The sequence below is a fragment of the Centroberyx gerrardi genome, chromosome 16 (genome assembly GCF_048128805.1).
Source record: "Centroberyx gerrardi isolate f3 chromosome 16, fCenGer3.hap1.cur.20231027, whole genome shotgun sequence".
Taxonomy (NCBI): domain Eukaryota; kingdom Metazoa; phylum Chordata; class Actinopteri; order Beryciformes; family Berycidae; genus Centroberyx; species Centroberyx gerrardi.
The window spans coordinates 10,107,114-10,122,024 of NC_136012.1; the positions used below are offsets into that span (position 1 = coordinate 10,107,114).

The 14,911-nt window shown below is 45.9% G+C and overlaps 2 protein-coding genes across 2 annotated transcripts in view; both read left to right on the top strand.

Moving 5' to 3' along the window:
• Positions 1-1,404: 1,404 nt before the first annotated feature.
• Positions 1,405-3,669, top strand: smim32 (small integral membrane protein 32). Its single transcript, XM_071899874.1, has 2 exons — positions 1,405-2,110; positions 2,476-3,669. The coding sequence occupies exons 1-2, from the start codon at positions 1,947-1,949 to the stop codon at positions 2,849-2,851; spliced, it is 540 nt and encodes a 179-aa protein (XP_071755975.1). The 5' UTR covers positions 1,405-1,946; the 3' UTR covers positions 2,852-3,669.
• A 2,273-nt stretch (positions 3,670-5,942) lies between these two features.
• Positions 5,943-14,911, top strand: part of diaph1 (diaphanous related formin 1) — an 85,536-nt gene continuing 76,567 nt past the window's right edge. Inside the window, exon 1 of the mRNA XM_078289080.1 lies at positions 5,943-6,736. Within this exon, the coding sequence (XP_078145206.1) occupies positions 6,638-6,736 (99 nt within the window). The 5' untranslated portion in view covers positions 5,943-6,637. The remainder of the gene's footprint in view (positions 6,737-14,911) is intronic.

The following is a 14,911-nucleotide window of genomic DNA, read 5'->3' on the forward strand; positions in this document are numbered from 1 at the left end:
ATTATGTCCTATTCTCTCTCTCTCTCTCTCTCTCTTCTCTCTCTCTCTCTCTCTCTCTCTCTCTGTGTTTAACCAACCCAGGTCAGCTGATGTCCAGGGTGTGGCAGGTCTATAATTACCAACCTCACAGTGGAATTTCTCAAATATGGGCAAGGCCGTTTTCCACGGGAAGGTACACTCACATGTACCGGGACAGTGGGGGCAATACAAAGTGGGACAGATTTCCTTTGTGTGTGTGTTTTTGGATGTGTCTGCCTTTCGCTCCGTGTGTGGGTGCATGCGAATGTATGATGGGGATGAGGATAGTAGCAAGCCGGTAGCAAAGTAGGGAACGAGTGTGACGTCCAAAAAGCAATAATAAGCGGTAATCTCCTTAGCCGTCACAATTACTGCTGTCCCTCCACGTGTGTAAACAAAGCTTTGGGCTGTATTTAGATTTCCCATGCGACACGCACATCCCACCAAACTCTGCCCCACTGTAATCCTCTTTAATGTTGAATACAAAGTTGGTATGGGACACTGGGACACCAGTGCTCTTTGTAGACTATTTTACCTGAAACTTCTCTTTGAGTCTGTGTATGTGTGTGGCATCAAAGTCACTTTCCAATCTGGGCATTTTTTTACAGTATTTCTGCCATGGCATATGTGTGTGTGTGTGTGTGTGTGTGTGTGTGTGTGTGTGTGCCTCTGTCCTTGCTCGGTGCTGCCTGCCAGCCATCCTGTTGTGACAGAACAGGTGCAGATGAATATGAAACAGATGGGCAGAGCTTTTAAGGTCTGGTCCTTTATATGCTGGTACTTGTCCGGTGCAAAAGCCTCCATCCTCTCAATCTTCATCTTCAGTGTTGCGCCTATTGAAATAGGCTTACCTACAATAAAATAAAATAAAACCAAGAGAGAGAAAGAGAAAGAGAGAGAGAGAGCGAGAGAGAGGGGGGGGGGGGGGGGGGTCGGGATTCTGATATCCAACAGTAATAATGATAGGCTAGATGGTGGACCTTCTCTTCAATTTAGTTACCCCCTTTCCACCACACACACACACACACACACACACTCACACACACAGACACATACCACACACACTCACACCGCCTGTTCTCTAATCACCCCAATGTGAGACATTCCCCACTGGCCCAGAAAAGGTTCTTACTCACTTTCACTCAAATGAAGTAGGATCACTTTGGAAACAAAGCTAGACACACAGAGAGAGAGAGAGAGAGAGAGAGAGAGAGAGAGAGAGAGAGAGAGAGAGCTTCGTCACATTGCATGACGAGTTTGACTTTCTCTTTAACACATCCCTGTCCGCTGACGTCCCTTCAGCGCCCTCTCCTTCCCCTCTCCTCCTGTGCCACTCTCCCTCTCTCCCTCTCCCTCACTCACACACACACGCGCGCGCACAGACATCCCAAGGCGAGGTTGGAAAGCTCTTTGCTACCCGGAGCGCTGGTGTTTTTGTATGTGTTTTCCTCCATTAATCCCTCTTCTTCTTCTCTCATCTTCGGCATAACGGATCGATATTCCCGTAAGGGCTCTCGCCGGGGGTGGGCTCACTATCGACCATCACTGGATATAAGAACAAGGACGGGGGTGAGAAACCGGGTGATCAGACGTGCCCATCTTTTGCGCCCTGTAACGCACCGGCAAAGGCGATCACTTGTTACTGCGCACCGCGACGCACAGAAGGACATGTGTGCGCACCGTCGGTTGCCGTTAAACTTCACCACCTCTGCCAGATCCCAACAGTCATTTGGATACCGCCACAGTGTGGTAATGCCGTTTGTGCTTAACCTCGTGCGCTATAGGCCGATCTGGATTTGAACGTCAACAAGTGGATTTTGCTTCTGTTTTCTTTCATCGAGACATTGAGCTGCATTCAAACATGGATTTGGCCAATTCGGTTTAACGTGGGGGGAATACTGACGTGCTAATATCCCACCCGGCGACATATGGACTGTGGGCGCAGCCGATTTGAAGGCACCGACCCGCCGCCTTTCCACAGTGCGTCCTCGCCGGGGCTGGAGTGGACAGAGCCGGGGACAGTGAGGAATGCGGAGCCGGGATTCCGTCTTTTCCAGTTCACCTGCGGAACTCTTCCGCAGCGCACAACAAAGTATGTCCTCACCTTAAAACCTGTGCGTCATTGTGCTTTTAATCGATTGTTTTCAACGTTTTCTCGCCAAGTGGGATTCCCTTAACGAAAATCATTAGGCTATATCTCGTGATATTCTTATAGGAACTTATAGTGTGTCTTTTATAGACTCTTTGGCATCACTATGGACATACAGACTATCTGTGGTATTCGATAGTGAGTTTATAAGTGACCTTGTCGTCGGTCTATAATATTCCTATAATATTTCTAAATGTGTAATACAGGATTAAGCTACTAGTTCTTCTTCGTCAGGGTCGTTCAGAGAGCTTATGCCCAGACAAACCGAGTCAGTTCGTAACCTTCTCCGCGTCTTTTCATCCCTCCAGCCGTCCGACGCAGCCGGTGAGCCCGCGGGGCGCCATGCTGAGGCAGATCCTCCTCAACTCCACCGACGCCCCGGACTTCGACCTGGTGCTCATGGCCCAGTCCTCCACGCACGCCCCCGCCTCCCTGAACGCCTCCCACGGCGGCTCGGTGAGCGTGGCCGCCCTGCTCAGACCCACCACGGGGCGGGGGGGAGGGGGGCTCCGGGAGGGCGAGCTCCACAAGCCGGACCTGGCCACCTACATAGTCATGTGCCTGGTGCTCTTCCTGCTGGTGCTGCTCATTGTGTTCTTCATCAACTGCCAGCTGCGGAACTCTTTCTTCGCCTCCATGCCCTACGACAGGTCGCTGAGAGAGGCCCGGACCTCCTACAAGTAAAGACCCCCGACCAGGGGCAGGAGGGGGCTCCGGGACCGGGTCTTTCAGGATGTGGTGGGACTTTGGTGGGGCGTTACGCTGTCCCCCGTTGAATTGCTGCTGCACGTTTTTGGACACATGGAGTTGTTGCCTTGATGAGTCTTCATGGACCCATCGCTTGGACTAAATAGCCTAGATTCCATGGCAGGACTTAACATAGCTAGTCAGGGCCTCGTTGTCCCAAACTTTTTCACTTTAAGGATCCACCCAAGTATTTTAGACCATGAACCCCCATTTGTTAGAGGTTTTTATTTGAGATGTATGTGGGAAGATAACAGTGGAGAGTGTGAAACTGATCAGATGAATCATTCTTATAGTGCTAATTTCTAATGAATTAAATAATGGTTAAATTAAACAAACCCTCATCTTGCTGGGGACCCCATGGAACCCCTCCAAGGACCCCTTGTGGTCCGCGCGCCGCACTTTAGGAACCACCTGTTTATTCTTCTCAATGTACTCCCAACTAACATTTCTGTGAGTTTATTAATCCATCTTGTTGCTTAAAGATTTGACCTGCCGCAACAGTGTTTCTAATCCCAGTAACCTGTAGGAACAGTTTGCCGTGGCCCTGACAAGCCGCACTTGGTCCTGCCGTGGAAAATGACCATCATCACCATAAGGCTATAGGCTTTATGTATGTTAGCTGGTTGTATATAACATATTTTGTATGACTGTAGCTGAACTGTCTTGTATTGTGCAATGATGCAGCCAACACATGCCGTTTTCATTCTCTTGTCCATTGTAAGCCAATGATTAAATGACGGGCTGTAGGCCTACATCTTCACATAAAGATACTCAAATCCACTTTCAACTGTAAGTCTTTTCGTCCCGATAACAGTAGACCTGTTTGTGAATGATGATGCTGCTGATGATGGGGAGGAGGGCCAACCGTTTATCATCTAATACGTCCATTGGCAGAGGCGTTTTTACGAGTGCCAAAGGGATGCCAGCTTATCGTGCACTTTCACTTTTAATTAACCTCTCCTCTACAATTTAAGACGGTAATTTCCGGTAGATTGAAGACTTGAGGCAGGAGTATATGGCGTGTAGTGCGCGATAAACCAAACTGCTTGTCGGTTTCAGTGCCGCCGGTGATGCGTAAATCCTCTCCAATCTTGTTGTTCCCAAACATCTCTCACATACCAAAACAGATAGATGCGCCTATCTCCGTAATCCTGTTTGTGTGCGTGCGTGCGTGCGTGCGTGTGTGTGTGTGTGTGTGTGTGTGTGTGTGTGTGTGTGTGTGTGTGTGTGTGTGTGTGTGTGCGAGAGAGAGAGAGAGAGAGAGAGGACAGAGATAATAAATAATATTGCATTTCAAGTATTGGACACCATACCTCGAAACAAAATTGCCCGAGCAGGCTTCACTGAATGAATGTCTACAAACAGGAGGGAATTCCACTGAGATGAGGTAAACACTGTGATTATTGTACTCTGCGGTGCGTAAAATATTTGGAGGATCTGAGGAGCACTGAAGTGGGACATTGCAGAGGGGGGGGGGGGGACAGGGGACCGACACTGCCTGGAGCGTGGGACTGCTAATTACCGACTACTTAAACGGTGTTATTTGGAAGACAGCGCGTTAAGAATTGGATCGGTTTAGTCAGCACATTCAGGGCGATGCAAGACCTCCAACTTGATTCATTAATTTGCTTATCTGATTGTATAATTTTGATGTTCTTCTCTCACCTACCTCTCCAATAGACCTACAGATCACCCTCACCCAGTGCCAATAGCAACCTTATCAGATTGCAAAGAAGTCATTTTAGAGAACAATGTCGAGAATAGCCCCATTACTCCCCATTACGCACTGCTTTGATAACGTTAACTCCGCTGACCCCTCATCAAACTGCACCCTATGGCGCCTGCCGTTTACATTTTGACCACTTGGTGGCGCCCTAAGGCTGATTTTCTGTTCAGACAGTTCGAGTAGAAAATGATACGGTAGTTACACCACACAAAGGATCAAACTCACCTTTGAAATGCAGGAGTGGGTTTTTGATTATTTAGTTTATTTAGGATCATTTAAACGTGAGGATTTGCTGCACAAAACTGGAGACTCTCTTTGGAGGGAATAGTGGCATCACTGATAATGTTGGTTCAGGTCAGGAAAGTGGGGGCACTAATATGCTGACCTACATCTATTCATGCTCATTGTGCCACTTGCACACTACAGCCAAAATCTCTCTCAGTCCCAATAGCTGTTCTTGCCTATTTTCATTTTGTGATATGTGAGATGAGATGGAATTCTTGTGCAGTATCTAGGCTAGCTGTCTCATTATTTCATATGATATTATTGCTTACAATCACACAATGAGTCACACAGTGGTGTCGTGGCAGTTGGAGATATGGTGCAGCAGCTGAGGGGAGAGGCTGTAGCCTTTTCTGACCCTGACTTCTCATTACAGTGCTAATTACGCTGGTTTAGATGGGCGGGTATACTCTAAATGCCCAGAAAAGTGCATCATATTCATTATACCTGCATATATACCTGCCTGTTAGTTTCAGAATTTACTTTACTGATCACTTTTAAAGCATGGATAGGTTTGGCCTCTAGTTATATCGCTGACCGGTTGACCCCTTATGAGCCTGTGTGCAGCCTTAGATCCCTGAGCATCATCCCACACACTCAACCCTGTCACATTTAGATTAGGGTGAGGGTTGAGGGATGAGGGTTAGTACATTGTTCTTTTGACATCTGAATTTGGCTTCTGTATGGATGCTTATCCTAGATTATGACCTAAGGGATTGTTGCATCACACCCTGTGTACTTGTAAACATTGTACATGGGGACAGGGAAACCTATGATAAAATAAATCTCATTACACATTGTGGCATTTGGATTATTTATATGGAATTAAATTATAGGGTTTGTAATTATAGAGTTAGTAATTAAACTAGTCCTAATTTTGCTGGGGACCCCTGACCGCAAGCCACAGCCCTGGTCAGTCAGGTTGGCCAAGCTGTCAGTCAAACCCTCTCAGGTGTAGCTCCAGAGCGCAGGCCCCTCCCCCACCGCTCCGACAGACCTGTCAGAACAGGAAGACTCATCTACTGTCGAGGACGTGGTTGCTGCTCCGCTGTCTGTCAGTTCGGGGGAAAAAGTTAACTGAACTTGTAGCAGTCATGGAAACTAATTTGGGAATTACCGTCGAACCAAGTTACCAGTGACACCAACACGTCACCCGCGTTCCAGTCACCGAAACAACTCGTGGAAGTAGGGAGAACGGAGTTTTTTCCACGGCGAGTTTACATAGCAGACTAGCTAGGCTAGCTAAAGCTAACGTTAGCCGGTTACTACCGCAGCGAGTCAGTTCATGTAGTTTGTGGGACTTTACAGACTCACATTGTTACTATTCGTTTTGTGTTATATGTCAATACTGGCGGAGTTTCGTCCTTGTCTGTAGTAGAAAGTCGCAACAGGTTGTTTTGCTACTTTTCCCTCCGCGGGTTTGGGGCTCTGCTTTGAATTTCCCTCCATTAGTAATACAGGCAGGCGGCTTAGCGAGGGGCTCGTTCGGTGTAGTTGGCTACCTACCAAATCATTAGCCACACTGTGCTAATTGTGGCTAGTTAGCCAAGACACTAGCCTAGGCCCCAAGAGAACTAGCCATTCGTTTTTTCGCTAGTGAAAAGCAACTTCAGAGGAAACTGTTTGCCTTTTGTTTTGAGTTTGAGTATAGGGAAGTTACCGTCACACGGGTTTGTTTTGACACTCAGTTCTAGGAAACTGGTTGAATCATAATAATGGATCCATACTCGGGGAATTCTGCCTCGGCTGCTGTCCCCAAGAAGGACAAGAAAGCAAAGAAGAACTATGAGGATGGAGATGGGAAAAAGAAATTTGTGAGTATCCCTCAGGTTCAAGTTGCTGCTGTGAGCATCTCTAGTTTATAATCTGTTTGGGTACTTGAGCTCAACAAGTGGTGCGCCCAACATCATTTGCTCCACTGATGGTTACAGCTCGTTTCTCCCACGTTTCATGTGAAGCTACAAAGCAACAAAGTGCCACCATACCTATAATCACTTTCGCCCGTAAAGCCATGCACCAGCTGTCAATTAAGCTTGAATTGTTTCCCTGCAGCATTCACGGTTTCAGGTTACCTGTTTTGTGAACATTTGAGGAAGTAGCTGGCTTTCCAACTTTGAATTGTTGCAGCCCTGACAAGTTAACTTACAGGCAGCTTATCACTTGTCAAATCATAAGCTTTTCATAACACTTGTCTGTATTCCTTGCTTACTTACAGAGAGGGTTGCATGTATTTTATTTACTAGATAAAGTTGGATGATTTTAATTTGAATTGTTTAAAATGAATAAAAGTACTGTCTATGCTACAGGCATGAGATTTGTCCATAGAATTTTCCAGTGCTGAGTTAGTTATGGTGACATCATGTGTCGTCCACCCACAGTGTTAACTTGTGATCCAGCGTGGTGTCTGGATGGGAGGAGAGCACTAGGAGTCATCCGTAGGGATGTGTGTCATCAGCCAAGGCAAATGAGGTTGCGTAACTTAACCCCTTGGCCAGGTCTAGCAACAGTTGAAAACTGATATTGTACACACAGACAAACGGTAACCATAGAGGGGCTCAAGACACACCTGGCCACTGAGTGCAGCTAACCCACCGCGCACACACACACACACTTTTCAGAGTCCTTCCAAGTCCTTCATTGAAGGTCCCATTCAGTGACAAATGTTCCAAGCACCTCTGTGCACTCTGCAAGATGTTTAGCACCCTGCTGGCAGGAATGATCTTAAACAGATTCCTACATTAACAGTTTGGTCGGGCTTTGATGATTGAGTTTTTTTAGTTGAATATCACCTGGCCATGAACCCGGCACATGTTTGCCGAGCAGAAGGGATAGGTAGGCATAGTTTGTCTTTGTCAAAGGCATGGTGTTGATGACAGGAACTGCCACATTAGTGCGAACAGTCAGTCTGCACTAGTATGTGGAACACACACACACACACACACACACACACACACACACCGAGTCAGTCATGAGTAGTGTTTTCACTATGTAATGCTGTCCACACTGTTAGGAATTCAGCTGTTGTGGTTTACTGGCCTGTGAACACATTCCACAGCTTCATATAGACCTGACAGAGGGATAGAAAGTGAGTGGTAAATGGTGAATTCCGACATAACATACAGTAATGTTCATGCAGTTCAAGGTAGGGCTATAAGCAAACATGAGTCAGAGACAGAAACCAGTTCTGTAAATGTCTGCATAAGATAACACTGCATGTGTGAGTGAGTTTTTGAGTGCATTTGCTTGTCTGCATGAAAGTGTGAGCGCACGTCTGTGTGTGTGCAGCTACCCACGTAGCATGTGATGGAAGTATATGATACGCCCTTGACTTCAGTACACTGCTAACTATGCAATCTGAATCCATTCCTAGCGTGTTATTATGCAACACACACACACAGACACAGAGGCATTCACTCACACACAGCCAAGGTCAGAGTTCAGAGAGAGGTTAAGGGTCCTTTGTGATGAAATCGTGTCTGCTGTTCTTGATCTATGACGTCATCTTTCTCCACTATCTGCCATTTTCAGACATCTCAGTAATGATGACATGACGAGCTTGGTGTCAGTATCAGTCATCTCTGTGTGTGTCTGTGTGTTCTCTATCTCCAGTCTGCTTGGTTTTTGGTATTCCAACCCAACATTACCCCTGTGTGAACCTCTCTCCAATATGTCCTCTGGGATTTGTAGCAGTCACCATCCCGGTTCTAGAGGCACTTGCAGTTCATTAAAAATTATTTACATTTTCCCGTATACATCTATTTTTTCTCAATAAGATGGGATGATCCTTCTTTTATATGTAGATGAAATAATGCCACTGTCTGATTCAGTTAGATATTACGTCAACCCCTGTAATGATGTCTCTACCACTGGCCTACCCCACAGTTACTCACAGTGTAATGTTCTCCCACTGTGTGCGCGCGTGTGTAACCTGTACTTATGTCCCACAGGAATGCTTTACATGATTCATTGCCCTCTCAGCAGCCTTTGTAGTAGAGTGTGATCCATGTAGCCTCGTTTGAAGCCAAAAGCGGGTCATTTTAGCTGTACCCCCCGAAGTGCTATCTATGTTCTTCAGACCCACAGAGACAGCGGGGATCAGCATCCATGTACCCTGTTGACATAACCAGGCTGGCTGAAACCAGCAGGCAGGCGCGGCGCGGATTAGCCAGGGATCACTGCCTTGGACAGTTGTTTGGGATACAAGGTGAATTGTAGATCACAGATTCTGGCTCTGGTACGTCTTGTTGAGCATGAGAGGTTATCTGTTTTTTAGGTGAAAGGTTTGCTGAATGCTCACAGGGTGATAAAGACTAGTTCTGACTGGGGAATGTGTTTGACTCCATTGCATTCCGCTGTGCCGTCCTGAAATGGACAGCAACTTTCAATCAAGTCACTTTCCAGTGAGCAGCTCCTCACAGTATTGTCTTTAAAGACTTGATTTTTTCTTTTTTACCATCTCCACATTTTTACCACAGAAAACCTATTGCGTTTGTCTTGTAGCTTCTGAGGAAAGCTCCAACACAATCAGCATTTTTAGTTGCAAGAGCAACTGAAACTCTCCATGAAATAATGGGACAACTGGACTGAATTGTGTGTGTGTGTGTGTGTGTGTGTGTGTGTGTGTGTGTGCGTGTGCGTGTGCGTGTGCGTGTGTGTGTGTAGGTGGGATGGGTGGCTAACTGGGCACCACTGGGCATAAGTGTTAAGTGCAGCTGGGCATGGAGCTCTTTATCATTAAAGGCTTGATCAGCAGCACAGATAAGTGCACCTGCCTTCAAGCAAAAAATCTTGTGCCTTCATGTCCCTGTGTGCACTAGTGCACCTACTTCCTGGGGGAACCACCTGAGCAAATGCTTATTTCAAGATAACGCCACATTTTTAACTGGTCAGGATTTTACTCTCCAGTCACATAGTCTGTGTCAACTAGATCACTAGCTTAATGCTTCCACTTTAATCTTTGTGCTTTTGTGTAGAGTAGGTATCATTCACCCTCTTTCCCTACATCTCTCTCTCTCTCTCTCTCTCTCTCTGTCTCTCTCTCTCACACACGCTCACTCGCTCTCTCTCTCTCTCTCACACACACACACACACACACACACACACACACACACACACTGTCTCTCCATCTCAGGGGAAGAAGAGCATACTGTGAGCTGGAGAGGAGCCTGACTGAGTGCCAGTGTGAAACTGGAGTGGTTAATGGACTGCTAGTGGCATGGGCCTCTTGGCTCAGAGTGAATGGGAGGATTTCAGAGAGTGGGGCTGAGCAAGGGAGAGCGAGTTAGCCAGAGAATCAAAGAGTGGGGTCTGGGGGAGGCAGAGAGAAAGAGAGGGACAAAGTGAGAGGGGGAGAGAGAGAGAAAGAGAGTGTGGCAGAAAGCAAATGAAAGAGTGGGAAGAGAGGAATAGAGTGAAAGAATCTTGGGGAGGCAAGCCAGAAATGAGAGAGATGCAGATTAGGAGATTCCACTGTGGATTAAGAAAGACAGAGTGTGGGCATGAGTGGTGGGACAGTCAGAGATAATAATAAGATATAGGCAGTGTGATACATGCTGAGTGGGTACGGAGGACTTAAATCTAAAATCACGGTTAAATTGTTCACTAAATGAAGATGATTCAGGATAGGTAAACTTGCCAAGACACCTTGCTCTTGAGATTAATTGGAATGGATTTTGTGTAACAAAATACCTGCCTTACAGCAGTTGTCCTCCAGCCTCAAGTAATATCCTATTCAGACACCAGTAATTAAATCAAACAATGACACTTGTAGTAATAATTTACCATAGGTGAGTATAATAATTAACGTACATAGTGGTCTCTCTGTCCTGTCTGTGCCCTAGGTAGAAAAGGAGCGGCTGGTGGCTCAGCTGAAGACTGTGTTTGGTTTGCTCTGAAGCCTGTTCTGACTGGATATGAGAGCTGAGTTGTGTAATAACAGTGCTGCTGGCCTATTTGTCAGGGCAGGCACACAAAGGAATGCAGAGTCACTACAGCGCTGAAATACCATAGTTGGAGTGGAATCTCACCTCCACCTGCTTGCTTCATTCAGACCTGTCTTTTGCATTCTCACTTTAGGTTCATTTTTAAAAATATATCCGTTTTGCCCTCATTCCTCCTTTTCTCTATCCCCTTGTCTTCTAATAATAAGAGGGTTGGTCAGCTTGGGGCCAAGACCTAGACCCCAAATCTTTGTTTACATTTTAGGCATTTAGCTACGCAGAGAAACTTACAATGGCTGCAACAGCAGAAAAAGAGGGGGCATGATTCTCTGGGGAGAGCGTGATGTGCTGAAGAGATGAGTTTTGAGCCAAGATGAGGAGTAAAAGAGTTAAGTATGTAAGTATAAGAACGAAGAATGAAGCGGCCGGTAGTGGCAGAGTGTGGGGAGTTATGGGGGCACTACTCCCATAACAGTCTCGTACACGGCACCATGGTTTTGAATTTGATACCAACAGCCACAGGCAGCCAGCGGAGGGAGTGTAGGAAGGGGGTGACATGGGAGAATTTGGGGAGGTAGAAGATGAAGCGGGCTGCAATGTTCTGGATAAGTTATAGGTGCTGAAGAGAGTGTTTTGGGGGCCTGGCTAGGAGGGAGCTGCAGAAGAACACTTGTGTGTTGTTTGTACACCAAATTGCATATTCTTGGGTGTGTGCATGCATGTGTGTGCCTGCTGCCATGCGTGTGATGGAGTGTGGTCGTAGGGTAAACAACAGTGCATGCCTCAGTGTTTGATATACTTTGAACAAGTGCCCATGTGTGCATATGGTGCTCTGAGCTAATGAATATTTACCACTTATTACTGCACAGGCAACAAGGAGAGGGCCGCATTCCTTTAAGTCAGTTTCACCTGCTCAGATGTTTGTTAAAGACCGTCTCTGGGGGTAAAGTCTGTTCAGTTAAAGAATAAATAGGCTAGTCCAGACAATGCTGTTTCACTTGTTTTAGTTGCTCTCAGGTCTTTGGCTTAAAATAAACTGCTGCCTTTGCCAAATCTGGCAATTCATGGCATCAGTGTCTCCGTTTTTTTTCAGCAGTGTTTATCTGGCCTTGAGGGAGAAGGCAAGATGTTCTAGCCAAATATGATGTTTGCATTCAAACTATACTGAACTCCTGGCTGTTTGGACTATATGAAGCCATCTCTTCTTATTCATAGCTTCATTTTGTCCACTGTTGAATCTTACTTCTGCTTTAGTTGCAACTTGCTTATGCACGCACGTACACACAGACACACACTCACACACACACACACACACACACACACACACGTCAATGTTCTGCAATATTTTTTCTCAAATTCTGAGGGTTGTGACAGGAAGTTATGTAAAAATAGCAAACAGGATGCTGCGTTATTCTTCCCCATTTTAGCTTACCCTTCTCTCCCTCCTCCCCTCCTTTCCAACCATTGTGCCTGGAGGTACCAGTGTGGCGAGTAGCCTAAATATGTTTTATACACACATGCACTGCACTCACACACCCCTCTCTCGGGGTCTGGAGGCCTGCATGTGTCATCCTGTAACAACGCAAAACAGGGTCTTATCAGTGGAGGTTAATGGGCAGGCTTGAAACATCGCAGAGCCTGGAGAGGGATCCATAGGGTGGCATTCCTCATCTGGGAGCATAGGAAACACTGACAACAATGTTTTTCTTTTGTTTTCTGAATGCAGTGATGGCAACATGAATGGAGATACAGGTGGACATGCCAAGAATTGTTTGTGTTATTTTGACATGTAGGCTATTTCAGGGATTCTGCATGGCACCAGAACTGCACAGTAACTTTTAAGAGGACATCAGGAACACTTACCTCTGGTTTGATGTAATTGAACTGCAGGCTCTTAGAAAGTTACAATAGTAATTAGAAAGTAGTAGTAGTTAGTAGTCAGTAGTAGTAGTTACAGTAGTCAATATTGCAATTTTTATTTTTATCTTTTTATTTATTTTTTGTTAAGTTTGTTCTCCTGATCTGTACTGTGTGACACACCCACACTTAGACTCTCGCACTTCCTCTAACCTTTCCCTATGCCCTGAGTCATCCTCAGCACACAGTTAAGCTGTCTCCCATACCATTGAAACGTTGGTGTGGTCTGTGTGGGAGAGGTAACGGTGTGACCCATGTGACCCCTGTCCTTGTCTGGTAGTAGCCATAGCCCTGAGCCCGGCTCAGTCCAAACACTGCTTGTCTAACAGATTAACACGCCACTGGCTGGACGCTTGGCTACCAAAGCATTGCTGCACAAGCTGTCTGAGCTGCTGCTTGGGCTTTGTGTGTGTGTGTGTGAGACAGATACAGAGGAAGAGGGAGAGAGATTAATTAAGGGTTTGCCTCATTTTCTTCTCACAAATTTACACTCGAAGTACCACATTTTATGCTGGTGCAGCTGCTACAAAATTAGCTGTATGCTCTGTGACTACTGCATCACTGATTAACTTCCTTCTCTGGTACTTGTGAAGGCCAAGCCTGCACATGGGATGATATTTAGCTGATACTGAAAGGCTATGGCCTAGAATCATATTGCCTTTATGATAACCTGCAGAATTATGATTATGTTCAGTGTTTCCCACAGAATTCGAATGTATTTGTGGTGGTAGGTGGGTTGGCAACAGGGGGGGGGGGGTGTTTCACCTGTATCTTTAGATTGTTAAATTACAGCCTTTGACATTATTATCTACTCTGTTTTACTGCTCACCAGCTCCTCTGGTCCAGACTGTCCCTGCTCCTCCTCAGGACCAGTCCTTTTCCTTCTTTGAAAATATTTTTCAATATTACTGGATTGAGGGAGCAAACATTCAGAGTCAGAGTTAAAAATTTAATATTAACGTTATCAGTCCACTCAGTGGATACTGACTAGCAGCTAGGCTATACAGCGTGCTAATCTTGGAAACTCAGCTGTATTCCGAGTAACGTTAACTGTTAGTTCTTCTTTTCGGGAATTCAGTCAGCCGTCTTCTTGGCATGGAAAAAAATGTCCCTCACGTGCGCAGTGGGAGGCGAACAGACGGGTCCGGTGAGAGAGCGAGAGAGAGAGAGACAGAGACCGAGCAACAAAGAGAGAGAGGGGGAGCAACAGAGAGAGCAAGCGAGAGAGAGAGCGAGAGACAGAGAGAGAGCAATTAGGGGCTGAGCGAATCAATGCGCTACACACAGTTCTACGATTAAATAGTGAAAAAAAAGAAAATTTGTGGCGGTCAGTGCTGATATTGTGGCGGCCCGCCACAAAGTTTTCTATGTGTGGGAAACCCTGGAGGGGTAGAGCGAGGGGAGATTGTTCACTAGTTAATCGATCGCGGATGGTGTCGTTCTCTCGGACGGATAAAAAAATTAAAATAAAAAATGCTAAAATGGGTCGCCAAATATACTTTGGCGGCCGTTAATATACCTGGGCGGCCCGCCCAAGTAAAGTCTATGTGTGGGAAACACTGATGTTCTTTTTAGCTTACAGGTAGCCTACATTTCCTTCTACAGTGAGTCAGGCTGGTCTGAAGATTCGTTGCACAGGCTTCTAATCACGATATTACTTTCACATGCTCTGCTGTCTTTAAGCTTCTTGCATTTCTGATTAGTAAACCTCTGTCATCATCTTACCTGTGTGCACGTGAGTGTGTGTGTTTACGTGCTGGAAAAGCAGGCTGACTGAGCTGGAGAGGATATGTTACAGCTTAGATTGAGCCACAGGATTATTAACTATGTCTGTGCTGCATGGATCTGCTTGGTTACTCTGCGCTGTACAGTAGGGCTGTCAACGAATATTCTAAATTCGATTATATAGTCGAATTGTAAAAAAAAACAGACATTCGATTGTGAAAAAAAAAAAAAAGCAGCACTACTGCGGCTGAAACGAGCGAATAATTCAACAACAACCGTGTGGTAATGATGGCAGAGAGTTCACAACCCCCTCCGAGCAATCTAAAAAGCCCTGTTTGGAAATACTTCGGATTTTGGTCAGACGGCAAAATTGTGGAACCTCGAGATAAAGTTGTATCAAATTGTTTA

What these genes read in the sequence shown, in the direction of transcription:
- smim32 (XM_071899874.1), top strand. Translation starts at nt 1,947, where the DNA reads ATGGACTGTGGGCGCAGCCGATTTGAAGGCACCGACCCGCCGCCTTTC. An exon ending in CTTCCGCAGCGCACAACAAA is followed by an intron (nt 2,111 to 2,475) that starts GTATGTCCTCAC and finishes TCATCCCTCCAG; the next exon opens with CCGTCCGACGCAGCCGGTGA.